At 42.0% G+C, this 21,263-nt stretch overlaps 1 protein-coding gene across 8 annotated transcripts in view; it reads right to left on the reverse strand.

Moving 5' to 3' along the window:
* Positions 1 to 226: 226 nt before the first annotated feature.
* SIPA1L1 (signal induced proliferation associated 1 like 1) overlaps positions 227 to 21,263 on the reverse strand; it is a 145,031-nt gene continuing 123,994 nt past the window's right edge. For 6 of the 8 annotated variants that reach the window (XM_053384504.1, XM_053384539.1, XM_053384475.1 and 3 more), the window contains 9 exons: positions 19,609 to 19,727; positions 16,914 to 17,359; positions 13,310 to 13,546; positions 11,616 to 11,781; positions 7,033 to 7,255; positions 6,150 to 6,296; positions 5,355 to 5,469; positions 4,050 to 4,131; positions 227 to 2,864 (listed from right to left, as the gene is read on the reverse strand). In XM_053384504.1, coding sequence (XP_053240479.1) covers positions 2,721 to 2,864; positions 4,050 to 4,131; positions 5,355 to 5,469; positions 6,150 to 6,296; positions 7,033 to 7,255; positions 11,616 to 11,781; positions 13,310 to 13,546; positions 16,914 to 17,359; positions 19,609 to 19,727 — 1,679 coding nt within the window. In that variant the 3' untranslated portion in view covers positions 227 to 2,720. The remainder of the gene's footprint in view (positions 2,865 to 4,049; positions 4,132 to 5,354; positions 5,470 to 6,149; positions 6,297 to 7,032; positions 7,256 to 11,615; positions 11,782 to 13,309; positions 13,547 to 16,913; positions 17,360 to 19,608; positions 19,728 to 21,263) is intronic. The other 2 variants (XM_053384524.1, XM_053384533.1) reach the window with 2 other exon arrangements.

The following is a 21,263-nucleotide window of genomic DNA, read 5'->3' on the forward strand; positions in this document are numbered from 1 at the left end:
CACGATTAATGGATTTGTTTCTACTACAAGAAAGATAGGAGTGTGCTAAAATGCAAGAAGGGAAACTACAAAGGATATGGAATGGTATGTGTAAAAAAGAATTGTGTATATATATTTTTTTAAAAGTTTTTAATCATTGTCTTTGTGGATTCTTAGGCAGGTGATGTGGTGGGGAATCATTACGTAAGGAAAGCTCAAAGAATGAAAATAAACAGGATATCGTATATAGAAGAGCCTTTAAAATGAATTTTATTGTCAGATTATTTTTTTTTACAAGTAGCCTTTTAGAGGCTTCATACAAGAACTCTGTTGCAAAACTCTAATAAATAGTCTGCCCCAAGTCCCACTGTTTAAAATAAAATAAAAACTAAAGAGAAAGAAAAATAAGTCAGGATGCTGAGAGATGTTAGCAATATTTCCCATTTACAAATTACATCAGGCATTATATAGATCTCCTTCATACAAATTATTGAAGATGAAAAACAACAACAACACCCTAAGACATTCTATCTTTCTGCGAAAGCACTCCAGAAATACTCTCAAACCAATCCTCTCACATGGCCAAATGTTATCAGGGGGGAAAAACACCCCGAGGGGATTTTCATCAAATGAAGCTGTAGGTCAGAACGAACCATGTGGGTTTGTACAGTTAATTAAGAGTTATGAAAATGCGTATCAAAGAAGGCCAGGAAGACTCAATGGAAGGTAAAGAACACTCCCAGTGATGAATGAGGCCTAGAACACAGGGAAGGAGAGGAAGGTTGATGAAATGGACAGGCATGGGCTGCTGCCGTTAGGTGCAACAGTGCGTAGGAAAGAGTATCACGGCTGCATGCAGAGAAGGTCACAAATGAGATTTACCACATGCCACTTGAAACAAAGCTTAGGCAGGCTGCAGGGCACACCGGTTTCTTCCCCCAATGCTAAGACTTCATTCCTTGCCGATGCGACGTTTTATGGCAGTTCTAATGGAAAAGTCACGTGCCAAAGATTCAAGAGTAAGGATTCTTCCTTCTCCCGATTCTAAAAATCAAGGGAAGACTTCGATCATGTTAATAAAGGAGCCATCCCATTGTCTTTTCACTTAGGGCAATGATGACAAAGTTATTAAAAATTTACTTATATGACAGACGCCTGCTGCATGGAGCGCAACTCGCAACGGTTGCTTCACAGCTTCGCCTTATTTTGGATATGTACGAGTGCTAAGAAGTAACACATGGGCAGCGACACTGGTGTGTCCTATTAAAGTCTCAATATGCAAGCTATTAAAATGAAAATCCATTGAGGTCAACAGCATTCAGGCACACATGGTGTTGTGTGCAGTCTTAACAGTACAGCACGTTATCTGTCAAAAGGCCACCGATGGAAACTGGGGGTCGGTATTGTCTGGTTCTCCTTTCCAAGGCAAACTTCAGGGGTGCTGCATAAGGGTGCTAAGTGTCACACTGCTAGGGTGGGGCATGGCGAAAGAGCTTTGGCTCATTTCCTTTCTCAGGAGTAGGCCCTGTCAAGGCCCACAGACCACTGCTTCCTGGCCCTTTTCCTCCTTGCTGTTGCTGACTGTTTGCAAGCAAAAGAGAAAAAGGAGGAAGCAGGGTAGCAACCTCTACTTCCCACTAGGCAGTTGTGCAGATTGGGCCCAGAGGGAGAGAGAAAGGCATTGAGTGGAGAAGAGGAGGAGACCCATGGATGAAGAGTGTCTGGCCCAAAGAGCTCCCCAAACCTAGAATCCACACTGGACATAATTACACAATCTCCAGATCAACAGGAGTGGGCTATCTGTATTAAAGAAATGTAAAATATGCAATGCTATCAGGAAGGGATTGGTAAGAGAAAGGTCCCTAGGTAGGAAGACACAGAAGGCAGTTCTTACAAAAGGAGTGAGTATTCTCTTCACTCAAGGAGCCTGAGAAAGGATATCTGTTCAGCATATCAAATTTGTACTGCCTTTCTGTCCCTTAGGTAGCTGGAAGCCCATGCACTTCCACTGGAAAACAAAGGCGCAACAACCACCGATTCAAAGAGATGTGCAGAAATGGAATTGGGTAACTTGCCATAGCCATGGCTCAAGTCTCCACTGGCTACACTGTACACACTTGTACACGTGCACACTCTAGGGGAAATGGCTCTATACAAGGTATGTGGAGATAGCACTAAGGATGGTCAAGCACAAATCATTGAGGTGACACCCAAAACATAGCTCACATCCTCTGGCTTGTGGAATACATCAGAAACAATAGAAAGGAAGCAGCAAAACAAACATCTTTCTAGTTTTCTAGAAGTTGTAATATTTGCCAAAGCAGCAAGAATAAAGCAGATTAATCTGAAACTGATACAAAGGAGTGAATAGAAATAAATAGAGGCAGATGGACAAGTTATTCTGGTCCACTCTCCCAAGTCATTTTGTACAGGATAGGTAAGGAGAATGTGCAAAAAAATAAATACATTCACATTTTAGCAGTTAAACTTTTATTTTCTTTAAAATTACTTTTTTTGTTGCTTTTATTTTTTTCCTACAAAAGGCAGACAATGATTGTTGATCTGCAATAGTTCTGGGTGCTTGCAGAGATGCAAAAAAAGGGTAATCAGAGTATGAAAGATGTAAAAGTGCTCTGTCTGGACTTTCAAAGGTCATGATTAGTGTGGTATTAAAGCAAAGTCCCACTACAGAGGTGATTTCACTTTTTTTGCCAATGTGTTTGTTTCAATGTGTGCTGTTCTTAGCTCATATCAATTGTGTTGAAAACCCATTCCGTGAATTTCTTCAGTTTCTCAGAGGCGTTCTGGGATTCCTCTTGTAATCGTAAATTGTCTTCTCGCAAATGCTGGACTTCGGCCTGAAGATTGGCTTTGTCTTCTTTTTCCTGGGAAGAATGAGCAAAAGCATCTCAGATGGGATTCTATGTGACAAGCCCTACCCTATAGTGATCACCAGGCCAGACCTTCATCAAAAAGGTGTTCTCTCCAACCTCCCCAGGCTTCCCGCCTTCTAATTTACTACTACTACAACTACTACTTATTTTATTATTTCTACTCTGCCCATCTGGCTGGGTTTCCCCAACCACTCTGGGCAGCTTCCAGCAAAATATAAAAACCCAGAAATAGTGCTTCAGGTTAAGAACTTTGCTTCAAGATGCGAACAGAAATCATGCTCCGGCGGCGTGGCGGCAACAGGAGGCCCCATTAGCTAAAGTGCTGCTTCAGGTTAAGAACAGTTTCAGGTTAAGTACAGACCTCCGGAACGAATTAAGTACTTAACCTGAGGTACCACTGTACAGTGTTTTGAGATGTTGTGGCATTCCACGTTTTCTGGTGTTTGCGATGACATTCCTTTCCCTCTCCCTAGATCCTTGTGCCATCAATTCTGTTGAGTTTTCCCTTGTAAATCCAAAGCTTCCTCTCTCTGCCAAACAGGAAATGGACCACTGGCCGATGCAAAGCGAGATCTCCTCTTCATCCGCCATCAGTAGGACTCAATGTTATTCCGTGTTTCAAACAAGATATGACACCAAACCACACACTTCATCAGAAGTGCTTGGGTTTTCAAATTATCACTATACTATTCTATTAATACAATTATTCTTAACTGCCACAGGTCTCTCCATTCTCATTAGAATTACAGTATGTGGGCTTAAATCTATCTTTTCCTGCCATGCTCTCAATGAAAACCACCACTGTCACCTCTGGTTTGGTGGCTATTAGTTACAGGAGGAAAGCGCCCACAGACACTTGTCTTCTGAGACTAACAGCTGCTGTGGAAGGCGGATTTTATTTGGGGTGTTGTGGTGGGGGAATAAAGGGTCAAGTTCTCTTTTTGCACTCCTGACAAACAAAAAGCACCAGTGACACTTCAAGTGAAGGGTTTTGCACTTGGTTTGGCTGTAAGAAAGTACACCTTCTGATTTCATCTCCTATTTATGTTTTAGTTCCAGGGCTTCTTAACAACTCTGTTTTGAAATACAGCACGAGATCAGGGCTCATAGAGCTGTTAGCATGGACTAGCATTTAAACAGAAATAACTCAGAAGTTCTTTAAGTCAAAATATTTACCTTCTTTAAATCCTCCTGCAACATTCTCAGCATACTTTCCAGCTGGTTCACTTTAGAAGCAAGAGAAGGAGGAGATTCTTTACTGCAGGAAGGAGGAGACAGACACAGAGTTGTTTACTTTCTCTGTGGCCTTATGCCAGGGCCAACCCCCCCCCAATGCTTTGGACTCCAACTCACATCAGCTCCAGTGGCTAATGGTGGGATGATGGGAGGTGGATTCCAATAATGTCTGAAGGGCACCAAGTCCCCCATTCTCTGTCTTATGCAGACAGAACCAGTGGTTTGCTTTCCTTAATCACAAATCAGTGTTACATCTGCATATATAACCCATGGTAAGTAAAGGATGTTAATCAGTAAGAACACAAGGCCCCTGTTGAAACAGATCAAGTGTCAATCGAAGCCAACATTTCATTTCCAATTCCAGCCAATCAGGCACTTCTTGGAAGCCATGGAGGAGGGCATCCTCCGCAAGTGTTTGTCTTCAGGAGCTGGTTTTCATAGGCATATCAACCCACCCACTCCCTAGCCCTTCCCCAATAAAAGCATATGCCCCTTTCTTTTTTCATGGTTCTGACCAGGAAGGATCCATTCAGATACCAAGCACTACATTTCTCCTTCTTTAAAAGACATCTAAGCTAGTTGACATCACAACATTCTGCAGCAGTGAATTTGCCAGGTTAATTATGCACTGTGTGGAACAGTTATTTCCTTTGCTCTGAACCTATTGCATCTTGTTAACCAGGTTAAGGCACCAAATCAAGGTTAGTGCTAACCAGGGTCCACCTGTAATAATAATAATAATAATAATTTATCATTTATACCCCGCCCATCTGGCTGGGTTTATGTCTGTGGGAAGCCTTAGCAACACGTTTTGGAACAGCTGTATAGACTTTTGGGTTGGTTTGGCATCCTATGACAGCAACTGCGTGTTTCCAATACCCCTTCTGGAAAGACTGATCTAAAAACATAGGCAGACTCTCTCAAAGGTGGACCTGTTCTAGAGTTTTAAAGCAATGCATGCTACTTGCCATAGCTATTGTATGATAATATTACACATGTCATCTTCTCCATCAACCAGACAATGATTATTTGAAATGCTTGAACTCATCCTCTCTATCAGGGATGGGGAACCTGTGACCCTCCAGATGTTGATGGACTGCCTACACACAACACCCATGATCCTTGGTCGTTGGCTAAGCTGGCTGGGGCTGATGAAAGCTGGAGTCAAAGAACATCTGGATGGTCACAGATTCCTCACTCCTTCCCTAGAATAAACTGCCAAGCATCATTTAACATTTTACATACCCAGTGTAAGGCTTCATCTGAGCAGGAAGCTGGTCTTCGGTTTGATCACTGTTGGAAGCAACACTGACAGGTCTGTGGTTTTCATCACTAGTGGCAAAAAATGAGGCTCGCTGGACTGGAGAGAGACACACAAACACATGCCACAAAATAATTATTTTTTTCTTTTGCAGCAGAAGAAAGCAGTCTTCTTTCACATGAAAACAAAACAGGAAGACAAGGAAAAGAAAGTCAAGAACTGGAATCCTCTCCTGATAATGTTTCCATTTCAGATAATCATTACAGAAATGACTTTATGAAGTGGTGTCTGATTTTGTTTTCCTCTTTCCTCCTCATTTATTGCTTTTTATGTCATGTATTCTAGACTGCAAGCCTCCTTAAAGGAAGAATCCTGTTTTAATTGATCATGCATAAGGTGCTCTGGGAGCCTTTTCTGCTGAAAATGCTAGTTCTATCACTAAATGGTCCACATTCCTTTTTAAAAGTCTTTCTGGCCCTGTGGCAAAAGGCTGCACATTTAAGCCTTGATATTTGCAAATCAAAATAAGGATAAACTGAAAACACTGATTGACAGCAAAGCACCTATTGCATTTCAGATACAATATTAAAATGGGAAGCACACCAAAAATGCAAAAAGAAACTGCACTGGAATAGTGCTAAGTGACATAAGATTGTCATTGCAACTGAAGAGGAAACTTGGGTTTCAGAGCTGGAAAACCTATGCAAGACATGGCAAATTAAAACAAATTTGTAAAGCAGGTGTAAGAGCTTTTGAAGCAGTAGCCTGCCAAGACCTACCCTCAAAGGCTTTGGCAGCATCTACCAAGTTTGACCAGTCTAGGTCAGAAGCAGAATCGGGCAGAGGCATGAGACCAGGATCTGGCATGGGCTGCCTTCTCTGATCCTGGATATCTGTGAGGGAGCTGTCAGAGGCAGAGAACTCTCCTGAAGCAACAAAGAACATAGACAAACACACAATTAAAAGCAGAAATCAGGAAAAGCTAACAACACTGAAATTCAGCTGAGAGAATATTCTAAAGAAACAATTTTCTTCTTGAATTTCCACAGCTTCAGATCCACATGGAGGTTATTCAAATGTGAAAAGGAAGGTAACTGAGCATTGTAGGCCAGATTAGACTAATAGGTCCAGCCACTGAGAATGCCATTCTTTGTGCCATTGCTGCTCTGACTTGGCATATCGGTGGTATGGTGAAACAGGAACATACCACAGATTTTAAAGATTGTTCTTGGAAGAGTTTCTACGATATGTCTAAGATAGGTCTAAGTTTCTAAGATATGTCTAAGATAAAGCCATATAGAGCTTTATAGGCCAAAACAATCACCTTAAATTATGCTCCAGAGCCAATGAAGAGTCAAGCAGATGCTGGAGGCACTGGCATAAAAGGCCAGTAATGACCACCCTCTTCAAAAGCAGGTCTTATATTCTATATCAGTTGTAGCTTTTGAACCATCAAGGGCAGCACCAAGCAGAATACATTGCAATATTCACGTTTCAAGCTTACATAAGGCAGGAACATACCTTTGAACCCATCTCTAAGCACAAAAGCATGGTTGGTGTGAAAGAGGCTCGCTTATTCCGAGTTCTCAGGACAGAGCAGGCTGCTGGCTGAATCAACGCACGGCACTTTCACAATAATGCTGAAGTTGGAAGCATACTCACCATGTAAGGATTTCATTCCTAACGTGTACGACGGCCTTCTTAATGGTAATGACTTGGGAAGAGAAGGATATGTGCTGGTGAAAAGGACATCATTTGGCAGGGCTTGGTCTAGAAGAGAAGCTCGCGAGGGGAAGAAGTGTTCCCTTTGACTGCTGTAAATACTCTCATCTGACAGAGTCCTCTGCAACGCACGCCTTGAGGTAGGAGTGCTGGGGAACGGAGACTGGAAGAAGAGAAAGGAGCGATAAGTGCCAGTAGTACATGTCAAAAGTGCATGGTGTTTTTTAATTTGTTGGAAGCCACCCAGAGTGACTTGGATAACCTAGTCAGATGTCATATTAATGACAACAACATGTATTAATAAGGTGATTTTAGAATGTCCCTTGAAAAGTGAGAACCAGTTCCAGGATAACATTTCGTCCCTTTCAGGTCTTTCAGAATGGGTGCACAGAAAATTGTAGTTACCCTGTACCGATTCAAAGGTTACATGTGTCTGCATCCCAAAGGCATTTATACCCACAGCTACAACGTGGAAAAACATATCTGGATGTACACTGGACTAATTTTAAGTAAGCATGTCCCGAAAAGGACTAAAGGCCTATCCTGAATTGTAAAAGCAATATTCTTAGTGATATTCTCCTGCCTGTGCTAATAACATGATAACCTGCTCTCACGTAACAAAAAGCGATCAGGCATGCTTGGTGGCTGCTTGACATTTTCTGAACTTCAAGGAGATACATGTTCTATCCTCCAAAGAATGAAATACATTTTAGAAAGCACAACGTTCCTTATGACCGATATGTGTGTTGGAGGGTAAGCCTGTCTGTCTGTTAGTTGCTTTTTAAAGGGGTCACTGAACATTCCTGCACTTGAGTGCTCACACAACCATGTTCCACCAAACAATGTTTGTTGGGTGCTGAGAGCAGCAGGGTTGTAGAGGCTGATTTTCTCAACAATGAAATATTATGGCCAGAGTGCTAGGTAAACATCTCCAAGAAACAGAAATCATTAACCCGTGAAAGTTGCTTGGTGGATCCACTACAATAAATGAGTGGCATCTGTGCCTTTACTGCACAAGAAAAATCATCTAGAAGGCCCCTCAGACAGAAAAGGCAATTCTCATTTCTTCTACTTCCTGCATTTTCTATTTTATTATACAATAAACTTTCAAGACAGTGCTGAAGAGAATCTATCAATTCAGCAATATTCCTCCTACACAGAGAAGATGTGGAAGGAATGGCTCTTGCATCTGCATGGTAAACAATGCTAAAATCAAGGTCTCCCTTAGTCCCTTATCTCCCCAATCTCCCCAGTCCCAAATCTCTCAATCATCATCACTGATTGGATGCAAGCGCTGCATAGTGAGGTTGTAGCAGGAATTATTGAGTGGCGTGTAGGCACCAGAAGGGTGGGATAGCAATGTGCCAAAATAGAATTAGCTTCCAAATCAGAAGCTTATTAATTATTTCTCCTGTAGGAAATTTTTTGAATCCTTACATTCTGTATTTTTGTATGTACAAAAGTTATCCAAGAGCTGTTGTGGATAAAAGCCATAGTGTAGGGCAAACTACTTCTTCTTCTTTTGTCTGAGAGCTGCGTGCCACCAACACTTTCTCACTTCCACACCCAGGACAGATACACACAGCTCCCCTCCTTAGTTGCTGGGGGAGTTATTGCCACCTCTCCATTCATTAAGATTAATCTGATGGGTAGGGAGGGGTCAATTTGCATGCCCTTCAGGGCTTCACAGAGAGGTTTAAAAGTTCTCTACCTACTCCAATGCTGTGACTGCATACTTTTTCTCATTTCCTTCTACTGCTGCCAAAATTGCTGGGGCCATTGGGGTGGGGGGACATAAAATTAGCTGGGAGGGCTGTACCTGGTCCCCAGGGCAGAAGTACTCATCCCTGAAGTGAGTTGCTCCTGTATGGCTTGTTTATGAGAAGAGAGGAGGAGAACAGAGAAGAGACCTCAAGCATAGGAAGATGCTTTATATAGAATCAAGAACATTGGTCCATCTAGCTTGGTATGGTCTTCAATGGCTGGCGGTGGGTCTCCAGGGTTTCAGGCAAGGGTCTCAAGGCAGCTACTCTACCACTGTACCAATGCATATGAGTATCTTTAGAGAGAGAAAGAGCAAGCCCACTCTGCTACTGCATGTCTTCTGCCAAAAGTTCTATAGTTGTTCAGGCATGGTGGTAACTCAGAAGCTTGGTAGACAAACAACTTATCAAAGAGGTGAAACTCTTTCTGGACCAGACCTCACTTTACACTGCAGATTCTGAACGATATGACCATTGCGTACTTGGATTTTTAAAAATCCCCACCTAATGAGATGTGCCTGAGACAAACGTGGGAGTTGCAGGGAAGGAGCTTCACAAACCTTTTTTTTTTTTTTGGTCATTTGTGAAAAGTGCTCCCCTTAGCAATTTTAGGACACGGCGGAGTGGGTGTTGCAACACAAGTTCTTCTCTTGGACTGGAAGTGCTTTGCCAAAAGAAGAGGAGTCACACTGCAGGGACTCGGCAGCACGGCCCCTCCCCTTCTTCTGACATCAGGAAAGTGAAGGAAATTATATAAAAGAGCGGCTAAGAAAGAAAGAAGCGTCCCCTCAGAAAACAGCTAATCTTGAACAAAGAGAATGTAAGTGCTCATAATGAACTCTTTCAAGGAGTTAGGGAAGGGCTATCTTAATGCCCTTGTCTACTAAGAGGATTTTTTAAATTAAGAGAATAGGCAGTAATAGTAACACTGGTATCAGGATTCATGAATTTTGGCAGGTTATTTGTTTAAACTAGTGACTACCGCCTCAATGAGGAAAATAATTTGAGAGAGAGCAGACTCCATTGATCATGAGGAGTTCCACAAGAGACATGTACTAACAGCTACTAGGACAATCAATCATTTAAATGATTAGCAATTTTGCAAAAAGAGAACAGTCCTTGTCTGACGAGTCATGAGAAAGTTGTTCATCTTTCCCCTCAAAATGCCAGTAGGCAGTTGGGCGGGGGGAATACTTGCCTGTGGCAATTTGCCTTTGCTCCAGCCTCAAAGACAACACTGAAAAATAATCTGTATATGGAACCTCATACTTACAAGTTTTAATAAGCCTCTTTGGGTTTTGACAAGCAAAGAAAGAAGTTGCGAGTGCCCTCTTTTGCATGGTTGCTGTGGAAACCATTTAGTCTCTGACAAGCTTGAAATGTTAAGCAGTGGCTTTCAGCACAGAGGCCTTAGAAATCAAGGCTCTTTCTTCAAGATTATTCATTGGATGTTTAAAGATGGTTAAGTCATTAGTACTTCTGGTGAAACCTTAAGGAATTGTTCTGGGTGGATTTATTTCAAGTGTTTTAAAGTTTGGGAAGCAATTTTGGCCCTCACGAAATGAGGCGTGGGTTCAGCAGAAAAGTTCTGCTCACTCCAAGCATGCCATTACTCAAGAGCTCTGATCAGAAAAGTGGAAGAGCCACTCAACTGAACGAAGGCGGCCTTTGGAAGAAAACATTCCATTAGCACTAGTAGCTTTTCAGCAAGTGATACCTCCTTCTGATAAAAGGCTGCATGCAGAACTATGAGGTGCAATTGTGGCACCTGCTAATGCAGTACATTGAAACCTTCCCTAACTAAAACTCCCCAAGAACCAAAGGAGGCCAGTGGCAATGTTGTAATTCATGAAGAAAATTCACACCCTGTCAGAAGCTCTGTACCATTCATCTGACCACAGATCAGGCTGTAAAAGGTTTCCATGAGATGCTGTTAAGATGCTGTAATGTGAGATACCACGAAAGCTCTTTAAAACAGAAAGCATTCATCTCCTTCCCTACTCTGTCTGGTGTTGAACCACAGTAGCATTTTCTAATCTAGCAGATATTCAGAAACTTTCGGATTTAGTGTTTTACTCAACCTTGTACTTTTCAGAAATACACAAATAAACATAAAGCCATTGAAGAAAAATAACCAGCAGTTCACATAAATCCATTCTCTAGAAATACAGCGGGTTTGGAAAGGGTTGCCGAAAAGGGCAACTCCATTAAGGCCAAATGAGAATAAACTTGGTAGGCTTCTCTGGAGATTTTGTTTCACAAAACACAAAAGATGCTCTATTCCTTGTGGCTCAACCCACCCTGAGGAGTGCAAAAGCAGACACACCTTGGCAAATCTCTAGGCACATAGGAATGCAGTTGGGAGAAAGTGATTCTTAAGATACGCTACTACCATGCCATGTAAGATCAGGACTAGACCTTTGAACCGAGTCTGAGAAAGCAATTAGAAGCCCTTCAAGAAAATTAAGGGAATCTCTGTGGCCAAATCAAGTTAACATCCTGGCCATTACACTCAGAACCCACTGGTCAATTATTTACAGGAAATGCAAGTTAATGTATGGGAAAGGTAACTGACAGTTGTAGCTTTTATTGCGCACCGTGACTCCCACAGTTGTTTACACTTAATCATAAAAAGAGATAAGCTCAGCAGTCACAGGACTGCGGAAAACCTGCTCTTTCACACCAACTGCAGCAGCCGCTGGCTGGCCTTGACATCCTCTTCTCTGCAGGAAGGCGATGATACCATTCTGTAACACCTACCTTAAAGTTTTTCTGAGACTCTGGTGTCGGGCTGTCTAGATCTATTAGCTTCTTCAGCTCCTCCTCGATATTTGACTTCGATGCTTGCTTTGGTGAGGCACGAAGATCTCTGGCTGATGCGCGCAACCGAGGATGTGCCATTTCATTACCATCGCTTTGGTGACGCCTTTAAGGGAAGGAAGATAAACACTTAGGAATCCAAGCCCTTGGGGCCAGACCTTTGCAGCACCCTCCAGTTATTCAGAGAAAATGTTTGCATAGAAGGTGGGCACTTGGATGGGGAGAGGGACTGAGAAAAGTTGTATAGGAATGCCCGCTTAAAGGAATAAACCTGTTAGGTACATTGGCTTTCCCATATCTCTATAAGAAGCTCATCCTAGTAGCAGAAAGGCTGACCGCATCGCCACCGTATAACCACAGTTATACAGGCAACTGACACCAGACTTATTGGCTAATGTGAAGCCGTATGAAGACATCAAAGAGATGTCTAAGAGGCTTTGCTGCTATCATTCCCTTTGCTTTGGTTTTGCTCTGTTCCGCCCATAGTACCATTTCAGCATCCCAACCACATGCCTTCTTGAGAACAGTCTTAACACTACTACCTGTATTCAAGCCCTTTTTAGTCAATCTGTAACCTGGTCTGTCCCCTCTGTAATGCTTTACAACTTGGAATGTGATTAACCTTTGACCTTACTTTCCTTTTACCCATGATGGCACTCTGCTGCATGAGCCCTCATCCTGACTCTTCAATTATGATCTCGGTTCTCGACATAGCACCAGTTCTTGGCATAAAAGAGCGGCTCTTTTTCCACAATAGCTAAAAACCTAATTGGCAAATCCTTTTGAAATAGTACAAAAGGAAAAAAACCCTATTCAGATCATCTTTGAAAGCCCATATTTGCAAAACCCTGTTGTTGCAGTCTCCCCACTGGCCCCCAGTATTCCCACTGGCACTCAGTTGAAGGGTTATTGGCATTATTTGCAGGGGGGTGGGGAGTTTCTTTTTCACCAGTAAGAGTTGTCCACAAATCCACTCACCAGCTCTGATGAGTAGAATGGCCGGCAGGACAAAGATTCTCCTGGTGCTTTATGTTGTGGTTTGGAGAAAATTAGGGATAACAGGCTCCCTCCCACACTTTCTTATCTTTCCCATATCCTAGCACACATGAGATAAGACTCAACTCTAATTTAAGATCTCTGCATAGAGAGAAGATGATTGGTGGTAACCATACAAAATGGCTGAGACACACCAAGGCAACATTGGGGGATTGCTGATTAACCATGACGTGAAACACTTTGTCCTGCAGTTCAGTTTCTATTACCAAAGCCACTTTTTCTAAACAAAGCTCCTTCTCTCAATACATTTAAAAACTGCAGTTGGAAGATCCTAAACACTACTGGTGAATTTTCGGTATTTTCAGTTCAATTAAAACATCCTGCCATAGGATTAAATGTACAATTCAAGAGATAGAACAAGAGTTTTAAAATTCATTCAATTACACCATTTTACTTCAGTTATTTGAACACTCTAATAATCTCCATAGAATTCTTAGATGAGTTTAAGAGCTTAAATCACTGTACTACCTCTTAAAAGAGTCCCCCCCCCAAATAATGTATCAAATTACTATACATTTTAGAGGCCTCTTCAAGTTGAAAATTAGCACCCACCAAAGTAGAACAAAAAATGCTCTTACTTTCTGGAATCCATAAACCCCACAGAGTTTATTGTCCCCTCAGGTTTTTTCCATCCAATCAAGTACTTGCTAGTAGCACCCTGGCGTGGGTAGAAAGTCCTAGGACCAGAGGAGGAGGAAGAGGAGGAGAAAGAAGGCGCAAGCTGTGGTGAAGTGGCAGAATGAAGCTCTTCTTTAGGTGAACTTCTGGCACTGGTGAAAACAACGGGACTGGCAGAGTGTCGGGAACTCATGGTACTGGGAGAAAAGCATAACAAAGACAATGCTTAAGTGTACATGCTGACATCACGTGCAATTAATTTCAAAGCTGCATTTTGTCATGCTGGGCAGATACCTTTGCTGCCTTAAAAAAAACAAAAACACCATAGCTGGAAAACAAATCATTCACCCTGTTAAATTAGAAGCTCAGAAAGATTAACTACACAACTTAGTTACCTATGAGGAGACCCACCCATCCCTAATCCATCCCTTGCATCAAACTTAATAAGAGAGAGAAATGACTCTGCAGACTAACTAGTTTTCTCTCATCGTGTTTGTTCCTGTGGCAAAACTGTGATGTGGGATGGATTTGGTGTGCCTTTATGTGCAAGACTGGTACAGCACGCTAGGACACTCTCATGTTATTCAGCCTCCATTTGGCTTTTAAGAATCCAGACATAAATCCACTGTGTGGTAACATATTCCCATATGGAAGGGACGTAAGAGAGGACTTCCCTGAGCAAAAACTATAATGTGAGAAACTGCTCTTAGAAATTACTCATTCTGATTTATTCTGCTGTTATCTTAGATTCCCAGTTTTCCACTGATTGACTTGCTTTGTTGCTCTGAGGTCAGGCCAGGTCTAAAAGATTTTGCTGAATGTAGCTGCTTCTTCTGCGACTCTTAAGAAACAGCATGTTCTTCCAAACTGAAATGCACTCCAATAATGCCTATTCAAACACTGGGATTGGTAAGGGAGCGAACAGCTTTTCTACATCATTACATCATGCCAAGGTTGTGTTGGGAAGGCAGGTCTTTGCAGTGCACTAACCAGTTTACAGAGAAGCTGCCTAGTGGTTTCATATCTTTCCACAGCTCCAAATGGGCAAGTGCTCTTTCCCATTATACACATTGCTTCCTGGGCTGTCCTTCACTTAAATAATGGTCCTATTAATATTTACAGAACAATCCTATAGATGTCTGCTCAGAAGCAAGCCCCAGTGAGTTCAATGACACATGCTTCCAGATTTTAAAAAGGACTGCAGCCTTATTATTATTATTATTATTATTATTATTATTATTATTATTATTTACATCGTCCTGTTTAAAGGGTTCTAAACTGCTTGGTAACTACTTGAGAATGCTAGCATTACACAGCAATGATAAATGACCCTGCCTACTATATAGCAAAACTAAATAAACTTGAGAAGCCACCATATATTACAAATGCTTGAAACAAATGTTGTTTCCTATTTATTCCCTAGAAAAAGCAGATAAGATGATGGAAAAGATAAATGGCCTGAAGAAACCATCATTTCAAATGCTGAGTGTTTGTGCTGCAGAACACTGTGTTGGTGACATAAATTCAGCAACACCGTCAGTGTTTAAGCCTGTGTTTTAAATGTACTGTCAGGGAACTGCCATCGGAGCCAAGAGTGGAGGTAAGGCTCCCCAACGATGCAGGAGAAGGGACCAGCAGGGAGAGAGAGAACACTTCCTTTGGGGAAGGAAATCGGCGTGACACCAGGAAGAAAGGGGAGCAGGGAAGGACTTCGGAGAGATGGCTCCAAGACTCTTCCACAGAGACCAGCGGGGAGAGCCCAGGACCTCCGCTGACCACGCCCACTCTGCGCAGAAGACTTCCGCGCAGGGAGGCTAGGCGGAGACTTGGCGTCAAAGAGCTTTTATGTTGGAAGAAGTTCAGGAAACGCCCACTGACGGATTCTGCCAGTGACTGACACAGCCACGGAGAAAGGGCTGTCCTGCCAGGGAAAGGTTTAGCCAGACAACGTTGCCTAGAGCAGCAGCCCCCTTACGCACGAGCAACCCCAATTCCCTTTACATGTACATTAAGGCCTTCTCAACATCTAAAATTCAAGATGGGGGGGCGGGGGAAGAAGAGATTTTACCAGAGGTGAATCACTGTTTTACAAAATGGATGGTTGTCTAATGCTATAGATGCTAGTTCTAAGATTTCAGAAATTGAAGAAAAGATTCAGACAGATCACCATGTGATGAATCTATTTTTCTCAACATGCAATTGAAGAGGGTGAAGTCATCAGACTGACAAATTCCCACAAAAAAGGCTAGGTTGAAAAGGCAACGAACACTGCACCAGTCTGCAAGTCAGCTTCTTAAGATAATAAAATTAAGAGGACAAGTATATATGAGTAGATATTAATGTATAGATATAAATAGATAGAGAAATTTCTACATTAAGAAGCACTCTGTTTGAATGGCAGCAATCTTAATATCCATAGAGAAATGACAAGATAATTGGTGTGTTGAGGAATGCTAATCCTGTTTGAAAAAAGTTGGTATGTTGAAGGAAAGGCTATTTACATTATTAGGTGATGCATCTATCCTTGTCATAGCTAGCTTTCTAACAGAACAATCAAGCCAAAGTGGAACCTCCTCTCGCCTCTACAAGTGTTATTCATTTTGTCCAGATAAAGTCATGGACATCCATGGGAATATTTCTGGGTTTGGGTGGGTATATTAATACTCCAAATTTTTAAAAAGCTAGTTTTTCACAAAACAAATGAGCAGAAGCCTGTCTGCACATTTTTGCCTCATCTCTCATGTTCTATAAATGCTAGAAACATAGGTCTCATCCACACTGGAGTTTAATGTGAAACTGAAGCTGCTTGTTTATCTATCTTATCTCCCTCATCCTGCTGTTTTTGGACTACAACTCCCATCATCCCAAGCTCTCAGGACCAGTGGTCAGGGATGATGGAAATTGTGGTCTGAAAACAACTGGAGACCCAAGTTTGGGAAATCCTGGCCTAAGGCTTTGCTTGTACTCATTCCAGCTCATAGACCATGGTTAAAGCATTATGTGTGAACCAGTAGCTCTGTAGTGCAAGTCTGAAGTTCCTTTAGAAAGGTCCCAGCATTCTGTAGACTTTACACATCCAGGTCCCATACCTGGATGTAAAATAATATACACTAGCCTTAAATTTAATGTGGTGTATGTGTGTGAGGGAGAGAGGGGGAGAGAGGGATAGAGAGAAGGAAGGAGATGAGCTGGAAAGGAAACAGAACAGACAATCCTGTAACCTATTCCCAATCACTGAAGCTATGGTTAAGAGATCAAGAGCATCATATTCGCACAAGCCTTGTACATCTGCAACATTGTGTACACTGTAACATGATATATATTTCTGCCATGCTCAGATCCAGATTCCCATGTGTTCCAAGACCCCCCTACAATAAAGGAAAGCAATCTCCATCCACATATGGAAATATTAAACTTGCTTCCTATTTCCAAACTCTCTGCATTGTGCCTCTTTTCAAAGTGCTGGGCTGCCAAGAATCACAGGTATGTCATTATCCATAGCACTCACTCCCCATGTCTGCTAGAAAGATCTAGAGACACCAATCATCATTATAAAGAATTTACCTTGTATGGGAAACGGCATCACTAAGGCTAAAAGCACTGTTCTCTCTTGTTAAAGGGTTGGAGGCTGGTTGGCTTTTGGTATGAATGTCCAAGCTTAATGAAGACTCTGTCTTCCTGTCCATCATGTGGCTGTCTTTTTCTAAAGTCCGGTCTGCAATAGAGACTACTTCACTGGAACTGTGCCATAGTGGTGCCACTTTCTCTTTTGCAAGTCCTGATCGGGGAGATGTTGCCGAGTTGCCCAGGGAGGCTGTGCTGCTATGGCTGGGGCCGTAGGAGGTGGTATCAATGCCACTGTCAGCAGAAGTACCTTGAAGATAGTTGTAGCTATTCAGCTCTGACTCAGTCCTATCTCCACTGTCATACCACTTCTCCTCACTATGGACACTGGATGCATTGCTGGACAGTGTGTTGCTGCTTGAATGACTGGAGTAGTGGCTATCAGACTGCAAAAAGGGGAGAAATTGTAGATAAATTCAAGGTTTCGGGAGAAAATAAAATAAAATGGGAATAACTGTACAGTACTGAAGACCAAACATCCATAAGCTCAAATATAAAATTAACAAAAACAAAATTCATGAACGCTGAACTCAAGACTTATGCTACAAGAGTTATGAGCCTGAAACACCCATCAACAGACCACTTTATAAATGAAACAGCCATTTCCACAATAATTTTCAGGCAGGATGCAGGTGGTGCTGTGGTCTAAACCACTGAGCCTCTTCGGCTTGCCAATCAGAAGGCTGGAGGTTCGAATCCCTGTGACGGGATGAGCTCCCATTGCTCTAACCCATCTCCTGCCAACCTAGCAGCTTAAAAGCATGCCAGTGCAAGTAGATAAATATGTACTGCTGCGGCGGGAAGGTAAACAGCGTTTCCATGCGCTCTGGCTTCCATCACGGTGTTCCGTTGCACCAGAAGCTGTTTAGTAATGCTGGCCACATGACCTAGAAAGCTGTCTGCAGACAAATGCTTGCTCCCTCCGCCTGAAAATGAGATGACTGCTGCACCCCATAGTTGCCTTTGACTGGACTTAACCCCCCAGGGGTCCTTTACCTTTTAACTTTTACAATAATTCTCCATCAATTCGCTTTCAAATGCAAGTAAGTCCACTTTAAATTCATCGTTTAATATATTCATATTCAAACAAAGCAGAACAATTTGTCATATTGTCAGAGAGAAAGAAATCATTAGTGGAAAGTTATGAGCATGAAAATCTACTTGTTCAGAGCTGAACCAGGTGAAATGAACCACAAGGATTCCAAGATTGGATTCAGACGTTCAAGACATCAGGGGAACAGAACACACCAAACAATCAACATCCTATGCATTTCACAGCATCTGAAGTATAACTTTTGCATCTTTCTTCAAGGCAGCTGTATGCCAGTTAAAGCAACTGATTAATGAAGGAGTTAGGACAGCAGCAGCTCAGTATATAAGAAGCCATGCTGAAGAATATGGATAAAACAACGTTATACTGGCAAATGTCTGCAACAGTTAAAAGTGTGTGTGTGTGTGTGTGTGTGTGTGTGTGAGAGAGAGAGAGAGAGAGAGAGAGAGAGAGAGAGAGAGTGTGCTTCAAATGCAAAAGTGTGATGGTATGTACTATTAAAACAAAAAAGGATTTTAATGGTTTGGGGGAAATTCCTAGTTCTCGGGCTAGTTCCTTCCCCTTTAGAAATCTGGCAATGCATCAATCTTTGCACATTGTTACAAGGGTCGTTTTTTGTGCACTTTCGAGAGTGTGGATTAGTCAGTCAAACACCACAAGAGCTCGGGACTAAAACTGTGAGTCAGTTCACATGTCATGGTAAGCCACGGGTTATGGCTTGCTGTGAACAAACAGTGGGCTAGAACACCCTGCTCACTTGCTCCCACTCTGCGCCATTTTGTTTGGAGCTGGGAGAAACAACTATGAAGATTGACTCAGCATCACTTGTGAAAGAACATTTGTTTCTTCCCAAACAAACCATGAACAGAAGCAAAGATTTGTAGAGCAACTGCTCATGGCTTGTTTGCATGTAACACAAAACTTATGGTTTGTTTCTCCTGGCTCCAGGAAGGGCAGAGCAATGCGGGATTGAATGAGCAGCACGCACTGGTAAACTGCTCATTCTTGGCAAGCCATAGTTTATTACCATGACATGTGAACCAGATCTCTCCAAGCAGAAATATTCAAAAGAAAAGTTAAGGCAGCAGGAGTCGGGGCACAGAATCACAGAATTGTAGAGTTGGAAGGTACCCCCAATAGTCATCTATTTCAAACCCCTGCAATGCAGGAATCTCAACTAAACAGAATCAAAAAAAGAATATAGGGCTATAAATAGTTTGCTGAAAGAACATATTAATGTTGGTAAGTCACCAAAGTCTTGCTTGTGGAATGCGCAACAAGCCAGAGGGATTGAGCAGGAGGAATCTTATTTCTAGAATAATGAAGGTTCCCACAGATCTTTGGACTATCACACTATACTGGAGCATAACTCTACTTTTGAGTTGGCAGCAAAACATTTCTATTAATAAACTTTATCTTAAAGCTGCATTTAGCTCTTAAAATACTAAGGTCAGCTCTACTGCCTGTTCCTCCATACTCTTAACAAGGACGTACAGGTTCAGAGAAAGTGAAGGATATTTTACCTTCGGAGAACTGCAGGGAGAGCAAAACAACTTTGCACAACAATTTTGAAAGTGGACTTACATGACCCTGCTTATTTGGAGACAAGTGGACTACTGGATCTTGCCTCATCAGCCTTCCAGTGGGGCTCTCTCTGAAGGATGGCAGCACCTTCGACACTGCAGGGAGATGGCATGTTGGTTCTGTAATGCAGCATGGAATACAGCATTTGCTTTCAGGAAGTTTGGCATTAAAAAAGAAAGAAGCTTAGAACCAAGAGAACTTAAAGCAGAATATGCTTTCTCATCATCGGCAAAATTACTGTACCAGCAATAGGCCTTGACAACTTTTAAATACACTACAAAAAATAGCAATATATAAACAATAAAGTAAAAAAGGAGTACGCCACCTCTTCACCTCCTGAGCTAAAGTTGCTTACCTGATACAGTTTGTATCTTAATTATTTTGAACTACATAATTAGAATCAACCTTTTTTTTTTAAAGACTGTATATGAGAGAGTACTTTTAACTGCCTTAAAACAGGAAACTAAACTATTCAAAGAGACCAACAGGTATCGCTGTATTTGGGTTTCTACCTATGACGTCCTTTCACTCCAAAACCACAATTTTTCCTCTCTACCTGTTCCATTTTGTTCAGGTTGATATGGGGGCATTTTAGTTTCCACAGCAGATTTTTTTTGGGGGCAGCTATGTTCAGTGCCAACATTAACACACAAGGGAGGGTCTGCAAAAGTAATTCTGAGTAAGATTAACTTTACACATGTTGTTACCATCTCAACAGTATAAAAACACATGTGATTAAAGTATTCTGCCAAAATGGAAACTAGAGATCAGTATAATCACAGGTTTTTCCTGTTAAGCAGATATGGGGGATGGGGAATTACCAGATGGCTTTAATAATAAGGCGCAGCTCACTGAGCCTCTGAAGTTACTAGAACAAAAGTGTATCTTTTGAATCTGAGAATCGCATTTCATTTCCTGAACTCCTGAGGCATTCGCTGAATACTTCAATCTGTCTCGAAGCCTACCTTATTTACACAGTAGCAGTCTGTTGTGATGACAAGAATGATAGTAAGAGCTGAGCTTCTTCAGCTTCTCTTATAGCATTCAACTAGCCTAGGACAATGGAGTTACCCCCACCCACCAATCTAGCTGTCAATTATGGATACCTAGGATAACAGGAAGGATCTCCCAACTCCCAATTATCCTAGGAAGTCACAGAACCTTTCTGTTTTCAAGGTAACATCATATGGAATTTAACTTTCGTTCAGGCTCTGATGTGGTATTCCGGGTAGTTAGATAAGCCCCTATAGAGAAGTTGAGCCTGTGTCAAATCTTAGTTTTGGGAATCAGGTTGTCTCACAACTTCTTTTGTTTTATTTTTAAAATATCCAGTCCATGTATCACCATTTCCAGCTCCTATTCTTCTTTGCCTACATTCCTGCAATACACAAACCATGCCAGTTTGACCTGAGAACTGATGATGCAACGGACTTCCCTCCCAGACCTAACAGATACCAGGCTGGATGCGTCGTATTTGGTGTACTGCCAACCAGGAAGCCACACTCTCCACGCTGGAATCCTTAATCAAAGCTAGTCACACTGTATCAGTGTCACTGCCAAGATGAATGAAACCATAGTAAAATTCCTATTAATGCAAAAGCCTCAGCAGGATCTACCAGTGTCAGGTCACTGTTTCAGTAGCTACAAACGAAGAG

Source organism: Podarcis raffonei, chromosome 1 (genome assembly GCF_027172205.1).
Source record: "Podarcis raffonei isolate rPodRaf1 chromosome 1, rPodRaf1.pri, whole genome shotgun sequence".
NCBI classification, from domain to species: Eukaryota; Metazoa; Chordata; class Lepidosauria; order Squamata; family Lacertidae; genus Podarcis; species Podarcis raffonei.